The sequence below is a fragment of the Oncorhynchus mykiss genome, chromosome 1, assembly GCF_057628025.1.
Source record: "Oncorhynchus mykiss isolate SJ-2025 chromosome 1, ASM5762802v1, whole genome shotgun sequence".
In the NCBI taxonomy this organism is placed as follows: Eukaryota; Metazoa; Chordata; class Actinopteri; order Salmoniformes; family Salmonidae; genus Oncorhynchus; species Oncorhynchus mykiss.
In genome coordinates this window covers 25,909,384-25,922,312 of record NC_143022.1, presented here as the reverse complement: position 1 = coordinate 25,922,312, position 12,929 = coordinate 25,909,384, and the positions used below count along the sequence as shown (strand labels likewise).

The window sequence follows — 12,929 nt, the reverse complement described above, 5'->3', positions numbered from 1 at the left end:
AATCTTTCACAAGCTATTTTTCAATCATGGCCTGTTTATATATTCACTTTCACACTTAAAAGCACACGAATACAGTATAAAACAAACACCATCCATCAGTATTTGATCTTACTAGAGTAATTTGGGGCTGTATTTGCAATGTCTGTCCTCTTTATAGAAGCCAACCCAGAGATGTCCAATTTCATGTGTACCACTACAGATCACTGTGAGGCAACTGTGAAGTCCATTTTGATATCCCCGATGCTGGGTTCAAAGGTGAAACTATAAGACACTGAGGCCCTTCCATCCCCTGAGCTCTCCCATGGGGACCTGAAGAAGTACACGCCTTGTTTCCGATGGAGACTCCATTCACAGGCACCCTACAGGGGAATAAGAGGGGTTAATTTACTATTTAACCTTAATCAGGGATTCATACTGAATTACAGAAATACAAATTGCAATGCATTAGTAGTATTGAATGAGTGATGTTAGTACCTCTTCACTGACTGGTCTCGTCAGGCCCATGCTAACTTTGATGTCATCATTCAGTTGGTACTCCATCCACAAGGCCACACCATGGCAACGTCCCCTCCTGTACAGAAACACAAATGGTGTTGGGGACCATTTGGAATGCCGTTATCAGAGGATATTTGAGAATGTACTCTTGCTGTGCTCTGGCTAGGAGATAATGACAATTTACTTACCGGTTGGTATGAGAAATAAAATTCTGACCAAAATAAGAGTCCATACCTCGTAAATGGTAGTGATCCCTGACATCTGATTGGCTGTTCAGGAACACACTGTAGGAAGTCAAAGGTCATGACAGCTCTGGGCTGGGTCAGGGCCCGACACGGGTACTCCCATAGGGGCTGTGGCTCGGCCTCATGGGACTCACGGAAATCCAGAGACTGCTGCGCGAGGAGCGTTAAAAAGGTGCACTGCTGTGAGTGAGAGCTAATGAATAGACTAGAGCAGTGCCCATTGATGTGTATTTTTCTCCAAATGAAATTGTCCATTCACTTAAAGGTAGTTTAAGTTCATATTGAAAGAGGTGGATTCTAACCTGAACCATCTCATCCATAGGTCCAACATCAAAGCCTTCACATGTACCACAAGGAGCTCTTATCCTCCACAGATCCTGACAGAGGTTGAGTGAATGAGAGAGGCACACAAGTTCAAAAGTTTACTTTTCATTTTACTACAGATGCCAATATCTCTTACCTGAAACTCCACAGCGACCATGCACAGAGTGGCAGAGCAAGGCAAGATGGTGGCATTGGGTGCCAGCAGACGGACCAGGGCAGTACGACAGTACCAGAAGTACAGGGAGTGCCAGGGCAGAAGACTGGTGCTGAAGTAGGGCTCACCTATCAACACGGATATCTAGGGGACACATGACATAATATAAATACATTCATCAAATAAAAGCAGTAGAAAAGAGTAACAACTTTTACAAGTGTAAAATAGTTTTTGTACAGACACTGTTCAGGGGATTGTAATACTGTATATCATATACAGATCACCCCCAAACAGTGTTACCGTTAATACCTGTTCCCCCGCCAGGTCAGTACTGGACAGCTGGTCAGGACGAATCCCCAGAATCTGAACTCCTCTCATGGAGTTGGCATTCAGCACCTACAGAGATATATACACGTTTTAGCAACCCTGTGTTCATTGACTTTCACTAATAGATTTGAACGAAGTAACAGCTTTTGTTATGGGGACTCTCACTTGTTCAATGACCTGCTTCAACATTCCAGAGTTTTCCAAACTGAACACCTGGATGGATACAGACAAACCTTAGTGTGGCTTTGTTGGAATCATTTCAAATACCAAATTGGTGAGTAAACATATACAAGTAAGAGCATGACAAAGTCAAAATAGTAATACCTTCTTAGCTCCAAGCATGTGAGCGAAGATGGGTAACAGACTCCCATCACTGACCCCTACGCACACGCTGTCTGGTTTTATAACCTAAAATTGACAAACACCCATATTCATTATTTGTATCGAATAGTAGCTACACCATATCCATTATGGCAAAAGCCGCACACACCCTGCTCTATGCCTGACCCTCAAACCTCATCACTCACACTGCGTAGAGCTCTGACGTAGCTCTGTGTGCGCTGGCGGTCGTTGAGCTCCCCGAAGCGTGTGCGTGTCCACACCAGGTGAGCCTGACAGACGCAACATGGCCGGCAAGGTGGTGCCTCACTCAGCATGCCCTGTTGACTGAGAGGACACATAATAAACAAAATCACACACAGCTCTGATGAAACAACCTTTACTCACCCTTCTTTGTTTGTGCAACATTAGGTAACTACAGACAGTTTTGTACATCGAAGTAGTCTAGAGTGTGTGTGTGTGTGTATAGGAGTTAGTTACCTGTCTGGCTGTAGGCTGTACCACAGGCTGTAGTCGTCATGGGAAACAGTAAGGCTAAGTTCCTCTCCCTCTGCCACCCTCCTCTCCACAGGAAGGAAGTAGACACTCTGCATCCAGTGATCCCGCCACTAAAAAGACAAACACAAACATTACTTCCTCAAACTGTATCACACATGTACATCCATGACATACCCACTGCACTTACAGGAGCGGACTGAGGGTCTGGGTAGGTCCAGCTGGGAGCCATGGAACACACGATGGAGCCGCTGGGGTCCATGTCTATGTCCCACCAGGAGAGGACCACTTGAGCCCGGCCACTGGACTGAGCTGGGAAGCTGGAGGAGTGGGACTGAGGGGCACTGCTCACTGGCTTACTGAAGTCCACACTGAGAGGGAGAGAAGAGAGAGAAAAGCATAAATTACCCCTGAATGGAGAAGATTCTTTGGGAATATATGAATAATACATGTTTGTTCAACAATGTGCATCTCACCTGAACATGGTGCAGAGAGGCCCTAGTGGTGTGAAGCGGTGAGGGGGCACCTGGCTGAGCTGGATGTCACAGACCGAGTGGGCTCCAGCACAGTGGCTTACAGCGGGAGGCGGCAGCAGTTTGCGACCATCCACCTCCATGGGTTGTAACTGTGCCCAACTCCACAACTGCTCTGACTCCACTAGCTGGGCATACACTGTGGCACGGTGGGGCACAGCCTCACAGCCCGCCTACAGGAGAAATACACATCTGCTTCACACGTCTGACTATTTCTCACAACACACACACGTGCACGCAAGCACACACAGACACACCTACCTGGACCAAGTTGAGATGAGCGTGTTCATAGCTGGGTAAGGCTCCCTCTCCAATTAGTTCAGTGTCAAACAGCTCTGTGACGAGGACATTGGCTCGAGTCTCCATGTCTCCATCTGGAGTGGAAACACATGTCGCATTCTTATGATAATACAGTTGAGGTTATAAAGTTTCCCTGTACAGTTAAAGAAAAGTGCTCCAACGTGGATGTAACTGCACTGTATGAGGCATATTTCAGAAATATTTCAGGCCACAGTTCATTACATGGGTTATTGTTAAGGTGATTCAAAAACAAACTTTGCACTTTCCGTCAAACTTGGAGTTAGTCACCCACAGGAGTGATGCTGCAGCACAGGCCATTGGAAAAGACATTTTTGAATCAGTACAACTGTACATCACATGACTGTGTGTGTGATACGTGTGACTTACCTAGGCCAACTGTCACTTCTGTAGAGTGTTTATTGATGATCTTGATCTTGTCTGAGAAGCCATTTTTCTTCACTATTCGGAAAGCAGCGTCTGCCATGGGCTTGAAAACCTATTGGATGAGAAACAAATCACAATTAAAATGGTGTTTCAAAATCAATTCTTCCATAGAACACCTTTTCCTATATTCCATTATCCTGTCATTGATGGTGAATTCTAAACGCTATTTGATTGATTTGCCAATGGTGTGTGGGTTTCAGCAAACTCATGCTCACCTCTACAGCGTAGCAGTAGTCAGCCCCAGCTGTGACAGCCATCATGGACAGCAGTCCTGTTCCAGTGCCAATGTCCAGAACAATGACTTTCTCACCCCGTGCCTTCACTCTGCTCACAGCAGCCCTGATGCCCTGGTAGTATTTCTCATTCTGGAGGGCAGACAGACAGAGGTTAAGATACATCAGTGGTTCCCAACCTGGGGTACTAGGCCTACTGATAAAATGCACGAGGGGTACTTCAGGGGTACACCCCGGGCAGAGAACCACAGAAACATACAGGGAAAGTACAAACTATATGTTGTAAGTGTTATTTCCTGTCAAAGGAAGCATGGACACACTCACCCTATCGTGATCGTGCAGCATATCAGCATAGCAGGACCTGAGAAACAAACCGGTGATCATAATTTGATCAGATACGGACGTGGGAACACTGCCTAGACGCCCCGGACGCTAAATCCAGCTCACCTCATGGTTAAAAAGTGATTTGACAGAAAGACAGAAAATAGTGCTTTGTATAGCTAGTGCAATAAATTAATATTAAATTATATACAAACGAAATGTTGCATTGGCGGAATCTTTTAATGGAATATAAGTGGTTGGCTTGCTAGCGTAACGTTAAGTACCTGGCAATCTCTTGATGGTAGTCATACTCCTCACTCTCCTCGACCCAATCCAACGCGCCTGTGGCCGGGTTGGCACGTCCGCAGAAAGTCTTCATTACGGTAGCTATATATCGATTCCGATGCCGCGGTCTTGATTCAATATAATATATTGTATTCCAGAATAAAACTGTTTTTACACTAATCCCTACCAAATTGGATTATGGCAGCATTGCTTTAACGGGGGCAGACATGTTTTTTCTCCCCAGGAATGTCAATTGGGGTGTATTTATTCCGTGAATTCTGTTGGAAAACGTTTCTCAAACGGGACGGAAACTACCTGAATGTGTCCAATAGAAACTCAAGTTTTACTCCGTTAGCTTCTGTTTTGTTCTTAAACGGTCAACGGTTCCCGTAATGAATACCCACCTGACGTCACCCTCCAAGTCACATGACTAGTGTCAAATTAACCCCTTGTAATCTGAGCGCTTCTGCTCTTTTTTTTCTGGCAGTGTATACTTGTCATTGTAACAGATTCATCAACTATTTTTCCAAGTAAAAAGTAACGAAATACACAGATTTTCATTTAGAATGTATTGTTCATCTGAATATACATACAATGAATAATACAGTAAAATACATCACATTACAGGTGCCCCCCGATGTTCTGTAGGTAGTCTCTTGTGGTAACAATCAATTCAGAACATCAAACGGATTGATTTACATTGTAATGTATTCATTAAGACCATCTCACCAGACAATATCCATAGTACCACCCTGTGAAGCTGGACAATCATTTCATTGCATCTGCAATAACACCTGCTAAACTGTGTACAAGACCAATAAACATAGATTTTAACTCTGTAGATCATCAAGCTTGATATACAATCCACTATGTGGTGGATGGATGTATTATAAAGTTGATATAACTTATGAATCACAAGCTGTGTGTTGTGTGGATTTAAAGGCTGCAAAATTGTAGTCAGGCACACTTGGCAGTAGGCAGACAGAATGGCATGCTAGGAGTAGGGACCAGGATGTCAGAGAAGATGGGTCGGTAGCCAGCAGGAAGAGGAGGAGTGCTCTGCTCCAGGAGGTCCAGAACTGTACCCCTCACATCCCTGGAAACATCTCCCCTAACATCCAGCAACACTGACACATGCTCATCACTGAGGGGCACAGACAGAAGACCAACACAGAAGATCAACACCTGACTACTGAAGAGACAGCTGTACAAGTGTCCCTGATATAATCATGTCTTAGGAGTGAGGTCATTAAGGCAAATGTTAGATGTGTTAAAAAACATTAATTGATTTATAGGAAATTGATATGGTAAGGATTGTGTGTATACCTGATATCAGGGTACTTGGCCACCAGTCCAGACACCTCAAGCGTAAGCATGCTAGGGTCTTTAAGCCGGATGAAGTCAGCCAGAACAGGCAGTAAGGCCATTGGGTTCACCTCACTCACTGATCCCTCCACTTCCTAAACAGACACAGTGCATGCATGAACATGGAATACTGTAAATAAAATGGTGTAGTGAATAAAAATGAAGGAAGGGGTGGGTAGTCCGTGGACCGTGGGATAAAGGACAGAGCAGAGCTGGGCCGAGTGTCCCACTAAACTGGGTGTGGCTAAACTCAAGACTATCCTCACCACCAGGCCCTGGAAGAGATCCCTCAGATGCTGGGCATCCAGTGCCATTCTCTGGGCCAGCTGGCGCCGCTCCTCTGCATTCCGACACACCAGCCTCTTCTGCATCAACACCCTCACATACTCCACCACCGTCAGCCACTGGCACTCTTCCTGCAAACGCTACAGGGACAGGGAGGGGTCAACAATACCATACAGAAGACCATATCATACAGAATACCATAAGTCAGCTACAGACTAATTTGATTGTCAAAGAGCCTGACCTGCCGGCAGGGTGGGCGAACACGACTATACAGCTCAAAATGGCGCTCCAGGACTCCACATAACTTCAAAGTAACCGTGACGTCTCCCTGGACCAGCCAGGAGCGAGACAGTAGTCCCTGCAGGAAGGGCTGGAGCTCTAGCAGCAGCTGGTCCATCACCAGGCGGCAGGCCCTCCTCACCGCTCGGTCCAGAGCAGCCAGGGGGCCGGGGGGAGTCCGGGAGAACCGGCTGGCTGAACGGGACGAGAGCTGCTGCTGCAAACTCTCTGTGGAGGTCCTGAGGAGAGGATAGGATAGGGGGAGAAACAAAAGATAGGAGAGGAGGAGAAGAAGAGGAAAGGAGTTGAGAGGAGAGGCAAGGACAGTCTTGAACAAACTGTATAATATACTGCATGTATGTGTGTACACAGACTCACATTGATGAACGTACAGATGAACAGAAACAGATAGCACTGACAAAAATAAAACAATAAAACAAGAAGCTCACTTGAGGATGATGCAGTTGCTTATAGAGGCCAGTAGATAATGGAGGTAGAATTTGTTTTGATTTGTGCTCTGATCCCTGCGGTGCTCCTTCCCAAAATCCACAAGAGCCTCCCGAAACCTGAAAACAGAGGGAGACAGAATGAGAGACTTACATGATGGAAAGAGAACGAGGACCCCGTATTTCATTGCAGTTACAATAAAATATCATAGGTTGCATTAGACCTTAAATGTGTGAACAGTATCACTGATTTTGTGCCACATTCTCGAACATACTGACATAAGAACACTGACCCACCTATTGAGGAGGTTCTCCATCTCATAGAGCCCCATCTGTATGGTCTGATCCCGAAGTGATTCACTAACCATCAGAGCCACCCGTGCATTCTCCTCCAACATCTAACACAACCACAACACAAACACAATATCAGTTCAACTCAATCACCGGCCTCAAAACACTCAACGTGTCGCCACAAAAGAAACACAACATTGCCACAACTCATGTATCTGCTTAGAAATATAATTTAACCACATTTTAAACCAATATTAATGTAGAGGTAGTGAGGTATGTATGTTTACCTGTGTGATGATGGTTGGCAGGCTGGTGAGGTAAAAGCCTTCGTGGTCTGTGTCTGGTTCCTGGTCTCTCTGCCAGTCTGTCAGCTCCACCTCCAGGGCCTTATGCATCCACTCAGACACACTTTTCTACAGCACAATACACACTCCACTCAACCACACTTTTCTACAGCACAAAACACACTCCACCACTTTTCTACAGCACAATAAAACACAAACTCCATAGGGGCCTCCTGAGTGGCGCAGCGGTCTAAGCCACGGCATCACAGTGCTAGAGACATTACTACAGACCCGGGTTCATTTCCGGGCTGTGCCACAACCGGCTGTGGCTGGGAGTCCCATGGGAAGGAGCACAATTGGCCCAGCGTCGTCCGGGTTAGGGGAGGGTTTGGCCGGTGGGGCGTTACTCGGCTCATCGCACTCTAGCGACTCCTTGTGGCAGGCCGGGTGCCTGCAGGCTGACTCCGGTTGCCAGTTGAACAGTGTTTCCTCTGACACATTGGTGCAGCTGGCTTCCGGGTTAAGCTGGTGGGTTTTAAGGAGCGCGGTTAGGCGGGTCATGTTTCGGGGGACACTCCACCCTCACCTCCCCCGTGTCCATTCGGGAGTGTCAGAAATGTGACAAGATCAAAAATTGGGGAGAAAAAGGGGGTAAAATACAACAACAAAAAAACTCCACTGAGACAGACAGGGATATCCCACACCACAGTGCACGTGCACAGAGGCATTAGTACACAGACATACAGGCACACTGACAAACAAACAAAACCTAGTTAGAAACACAGATAGATAGGCAGACAGACAACTCAAAGACCCAGAAGTCTCACCCACCCGCACACTGTGTACATATTTGTTCTGCAGCTGTTCCAGACACTCCTGGGAGATCAGGGGTCCCAGCTCCTCTGACTCCATCTCCACCATTAGGTCTGGATGCCCCATCATATCTGAGCTGCACACATACAGTACACACTGATCACACCAAAACAACTCTACACTCATTAACAACTAGGGTTGCAAAGCTACCGTCATTTACCAAAGTTACCAGTCTTCAGTAATTTGGGTAATCAACAGAAAATTGATTGCAATCTATGGTAACTTTGGTCATTTATACTTGAATAACTTAAATTATATATAGCATTAATTTGTCCATATTGTCCATGAGTTTCTAGTAGATAGATCATATAGTTCAAGAGAAAATAACCTAATTAATTAAAAAGCATTTATTCAACAATAGCATTATTTTCAATTACCTTTGCCTCTCCTCAAACTATTGACTTTTTTCACAACTGCCACCAGTTTGACACAAAAACATTGTCAACAAATACATAGACAATGCCATAATCAAATAAATAAAAATATAAAGGATATTTCATTCTCAAACTCCTGTATTGAACACAAATGGTATTATGGTTTATATTTAGGATAGCTTTTTACAGCTTTGTCATTCAATGTTTTATTTTGAAATCATCTTATGTAATTATTTCATATAATAATGGGATAAGGCCAGACAGCGGGCCAGAGATAATTAGACACCTGTGATAACCTGAAGTTCACGAAAGGGCCATTAAATACATAACATCCTTGAAAGATACCAAAATTCTGTAAGTTTACTGGTAAACTTAAAGTTAACTTAACTTAAAGTTTCCAATAATATACCCTTCTTTTGCAACCCTATTAACACATAAAAACATATTTTGGCTCAAATTGTTATGTCTATATTTGCTCACCTGTTGTAGATGTGTAGGACCCAGTTAAGAACAGCAAAGATCTCCCCGCTCTCCAGCTCCCATCCGCTGACCTGGCCCAGGTGTGACTGTAGACAGCGGTGGCAGGCCCGGAGGTAGGCCCTGGTCAGGTTATAGTGGGGCGGAACGCAGTGGTCCAGCAGGTGGCGCACCGTGGCCAGGTCTCCCATGATTCCGTGCTGTAGGGCAGACAGGTGGCCTGCAAGGCCAGGCCCACGGGTGTGCAGGTAAGAGACGCTACGGAAACGTGCAGACACTGCCTCTTCCAACACCTAACAGAGTACAACATCACTGTAAAGCACCTGTGCAATGCTACTGTCAAAACATAAGAAAAACCATCCATGTATCTCATTAACATAGGACCTAGGCCTATTGCATCATGCTCTATTCCAGTCATTTATTGTGATGTACATGTGTGGGCTCTTGAACGATGCTCAACCCTATCATTGAATCTCACAGTATTCAACTAGTGTACATTCAAGTCTAGACATACTTGGAAGAAGCGCTCCCTCCAGCAGCGTGGCCGTCCAGAGGGAAGAGGCCTGCTGTGCCCCCCTGCACCTCCTCTCTCCTCCAGCATGGCCTGATCCAGTGCCTCCTCTCGCTCCACAATCCTCACAGCAGACACAAACGGCGTAGGGTTCTGCCGGGCTAAAGCCAGTCCACTCCCCACCACTGCCCACAGCTCCTTCCCCAGAGCCTCCACCAGCTTTCCAACGCCTGAGAAGTAGTTCCTGACCAGCTCCTCATCCTGGGCACTGAGGGCTGTCCCTGCTGTCCCAGGGGCCCCTGCTCCATGGAGCTGCCACAGGATGTCATCCTGCCAGCACTCCAGCTCCATCAGACGTGCGTGGGCCTCCAGGAGCCGACGAGATTCCACCAGCCTCTCTGTCTCCGATACCATGCTCTGTACTGACAGGTAACAAGGGAGACACTGTAGTTTTAGCCAAGTTACAGATTGACATAGTTATTAAAGTTTTGGCTGGAAGGGAGTCAATTATTCCTTAAGGAACAGGATATGTGCATTTATGGGAGTCTCTCTGAAGATTCAATTAAGTTTTATTTGAACAGATTCATGAAAGATTTTCCCAGTTGTGAAGCTACAGAACCATGGAAGCTGTTGGGGCAGTCTCACCAGAGTAGAGGCGTGGCAGGTTGCTAACGGCAGCAAGGAGTTGACAGTGATTGACAGAGACTTCTCGCATCATCTCCAGAGCCTTGACTCCCTCTGCGTTTCTGCTGGACTCCACCCCTGCCTTCCCCAGGGCATGGGACACCTCTTTCAGCTCTTCCCGGGCCTCACGAAGCTGCTCCAGACCCCAGCCCACCCCCTCTAGGTAGGACTGGACCACTGACTGGAGGAAAGGCAACATATGTAGGATCTCACAATCAGAAAATCAATCAAGGCACAAGTGGAAGTGCCATATAATAATAATTTGTTGGGTGCTTATATTTGTCCTATTTCATGTACAAGTGTGTATTATACAAATGTGTGAATTGGAAATGTGTTTTTTGCATATACCAACTCCCCCGAGACACCCTCGGAGAGTGGTGGTACGGCCAGGGTCTGCCATTATCAACGGCGACCCTTGAGCTATGAGACCAGGGCTGCCCAACCCTCTTCCTGGAGATCTACTGTCCTGTAGGTTTTCAGTCCAACCCTAATTTAGCATATCTGATTCAGCTAGTTAAGGTCTTGTTGAGCAGCTAATAAGTAGAACCAGGTGTGTTAAATTAGGGTTGGACTGAAAACCCACAGGACTGTAGATCTCCAGGAAGAGGGTTGGGCAGCCCTGTATTAGGCCATCGACAGATTTTTCACCTTAACATATATTATGTTAACATCAACACAGATTAATAACCTGCCATCACATAAACATTTTGAAAAATCAATTTCTCCCTCAAGTTTTTTAAATTTCATGTGGAAAGTGACAATAGCCTCTAGTGAGAGCAGGTGTGTTTGTAGTTACAGAATACCTTGAGTCTTGACTGGATGGACGAGGTCCTCTGGCTTTCCCTTTTGCGGTACTGTCCTAACCTCTCCAGATGCTCAGGGCGACAGAACACACCCGATGCCCACTTCAGGGCCGCGCCCCTGGCCAAGCTCTCTGCCCTCTCCGCCTCTGGCCACACCTCTGGGAGCGCTGCCGCATCTGTCAATCACACGAAAACAAGCTCAATTCACCAGACATTATGTGACAGGAGGATCCACGTGAAAGTATACATCTCTGTCTGTCCTTATAGAATAAAATCCCTGTTTTGTTCAGCTTGTATATGTGTGGGGACATTATTAGCGATTATGAATCAATGGAAAGCAGCACGGTGTGTTAATCTGTGTGTGTGCGTGTGCAATTTAAACAAACAGCTCTGTCTCACTGGTGGTCATGAGACAGAGATGTTTACTGCAAGAATTAAATGTGACATCAGCATTTCTGCTGCACAATAAATATATGGAGAATGAGACTAATGTATTCGTTAACAGCACCATCATGCTTGAAATACAGAAAATAATACGCTTCCTCTGTCTTAAACACAGAAACAATTCCATTTGGAGAGGATGAGAGATATACATGCAAATGTATTACAATCTATTCTTTCCTCTGTTGTGAGTTAGTGAGAAGTGGGTGTTGGTTAGAGTCAGTGGGTACAGTCTGTTTTGGTTGTTAGCAGTGTGTGTAGAGTAGACGTCTGTACCTTCTGGTTTGTCACCACCATTCTTGTCTCCGTCTGACATTTAAGTTCAGTTCAGCGGTCCGCCTGTCCACCACCAACAGTGGCCTACCCAGAGGGCCAGAACACCACTGAACGAGAGGGATGATCAGAGCCCGAAAGAGAGAGAAGGGGTGGAGGAACGAAGGCACATAACCATTGTACTGACGGCCTTCCTCTCACACTCCCAGACACATCCTCTACGCAGAGGCCGGCAGGAAGGGAGGGAGAGGGGGCAAAGAGGGGGAGGGCAAGAGGGAGGGGACTCCAGCCAAAAGACAAAATCCAGATGGATGGGGGAAAAGGGGGAGAGCTAGGGGGTTATGGTCTTGTTTCGAAGAGTGCCGCTCTGTGTCTGAAATTATTATTTTCCTTTACGGGCAAATTCATTTTATACATACTCGTTGATAGAAAAATACATGCATAAAGTACTTGCCATTAGAAATTAAGGGGAAAACTCTTCCATATTTGTAAGACATTGTAGTTTGTAACGCAGCTCAATACAATAAGTAAATGATGTACTGACCTTAAGCTATACATTGGTCTCTGAGGAGCGAAGTCCCAGTAAAGTCCTCTGATCCTCCACAGCTGTTGAGATCTGGGACAAACTAGGGACGTTTCACAACTGCTACCTCTAAAGGGAGTTTGTTTATTTGTGTATCAGTCAAGGCCTCTGACCTCTCCCCACGTCTGTGTTTACATCTCCTCGTTTCCTGGACCTCTTCAAAACACACTGAACTATGCCAAGTGGCCCAGACACTAGCCAACAACAGCCTCAGTGGGGGTATTATTACAGCCTTGGTATTCGTGATGGGATTTCTTACAACTATTTTCCTTTCCAGTTTGTAACACAATCCAGTTGATGCAGCTTCCACAAATCAGTGAGGCAGTCAATTAGAGTTTATTTGATGTAAAGCCTCCTGTACCATGTCTTTAGTGGTTCATATGCCAAGTACCATAATGGGTTCAGGCCAGGTATCTAACAAAAGAAAAGACTAAGAGAAACTTCCCAAATATGACAGCAACAGAT

General features: G+C 45.8%; 2 protein-coding genes across 4 annotated transcripts; both read right to left on the bottom strand.

Annotated features, from left to right (window-relative positions):
- Window positions 1-16: 16 nt before the first annotated feature.
- prmt7 (protein arginine methyltransferase 7) lies at window positions 17-4,919 on the bottom strand. 2 transcript variants are annotated; one of them, XM_021594438.3, is made up of 17 exons: window positions 4,495-4,919; window positions 4,214-4,250; window positions 3,872-4,021; window positions 3,600-3,708; window positions 3,174-3,286; window positions 2,856-3,085; window positions 2,570-2,750; window positions 2,365-2,492; window positions 2,073-2,211; window positions 1,870-1,953; window positions 1,711-1,758; window positions 1,528-1,614; window positions 1,201-1,362; window positions 1,043-1,117; window positions 730-890; window positions 475-571; window positions 17-359 (listed from the first exon to the last, which is right to left on the bottom strand). In XM_021594438.3, exons 1-17 carry the CDS (start codon window positions 4,587-4,589, stop codon window positions 201-203), a joined length of 2,055 nt encoding a protein of 684 aa, XP_021450113.3. In that variant the 5' UTR covers window positions 4,590-4,919; the 3' UTR covers window positions 17-200. The 2 variants fall into 2 exon arrangements, with proteins under 2 accessions (XP_021450113.3, XP_021450158.3); XM_021594483.3 differs by having other exon boundaries at window positions 730-887; window positions 4,495-4,870.
- A 130-nt stretch (window positions 4,920-5,049) lies between these two features.
- exoc3l1 (exocyst complex component 3 like 1) lies at window positions 5,050-12,597 on the bottom strand. 2 transcript variants are annotated; one of them, XM_021594255.3, is made up of 13 exons: window positions 11,885-12,597; window positions 11,168-11,343; window positions 10,326-10,545; window positions 9,684-10,102; window positions 9,173-9,462; window positions 8,277-8,394; window positions 7,449-7,574; window positions 7,168-7,268; window positions 6,874-6,990; window positions 6,387-6,663; window positions 6,127-6,285; window positions 5,822-5,955; window positions 5,050-5,639 (listed from the first exon to the last, which is right to left on the bottom strand). In XM_021594255.3, the coding sequence occupies exons 1-13, from the start codon at window positions 11,922-11,924 to the stop codon at window positions 5,453-5,455; spliced, it is 2,364 nt and encodes a 787-aa protein (XP_021449930.2). In that variant the 5' UTR covers window positions 11,925-12,597; the 3' UTR covers window positions 5,050-5,452. The 2 variants fall into 2 exon arrangements, with proteins under 2 accessions (XP_021449930.2, XP_021450042.1); XM_021594367.3 differs by having other exon boundaries at window positions 9,684-10,097; window positions 11,885-12,499.
- Window positions 12,598-12,929: the final 332 nt, after the last annotated feature.

What these genes read in the sequence shown, in the direction of transcription:
- prmt7 (XM_021594438.3), bottom strand. Translation starts at nt 4,589, where the DNA reads ATGAAGACTTTCTGCGGACGTGCCAACCCGGCCACAGGCGCGTTGGAT. An exon ending in AGAAGTGACAGTTGGCCTAG is followed by an intron (nt 3,287 to 3,599) that starts GTAAGTCACACG and finishes TTTCCACTCCAG; the next exon opens with ATGGAGACATGGAGACTCGA. An exon ending in ACATGCTTGGAGCTAAGAAG is followed by an intron (nt 1,759 to 1,869) that starts GTATTACTATTT and finishes GTATCCATCCAG; the next exon opens with GTGTTCAGTTTGGAAAACTC.
- exoc3l1 (XM_021594255.3), bottom strand. Translation starts at nt 11,924, where the DNA reads ATGTCAGACGGAGACAAGAATGGTGGTGACAAACCAGAAG. An exon ending in TTCGCCCACCCTGCCGGCAG is followed by an intron (nt 6,286 to 6,386) that starts GTCAGGCTCTTT and finishes CTGTCCCTGTAG; the next exon opens with CGTTTGCAGGAAGAGTGCCA. An exon ending in ATCTCTTCCAGGGCCTGGTG is followed by an intron (nt 5,956 to 6,126) that starts GTGAGGATAGTC and finishes GTGTCTGTTTAG; the next exon opens with GAAGTGGAGGGATCAGTGAG.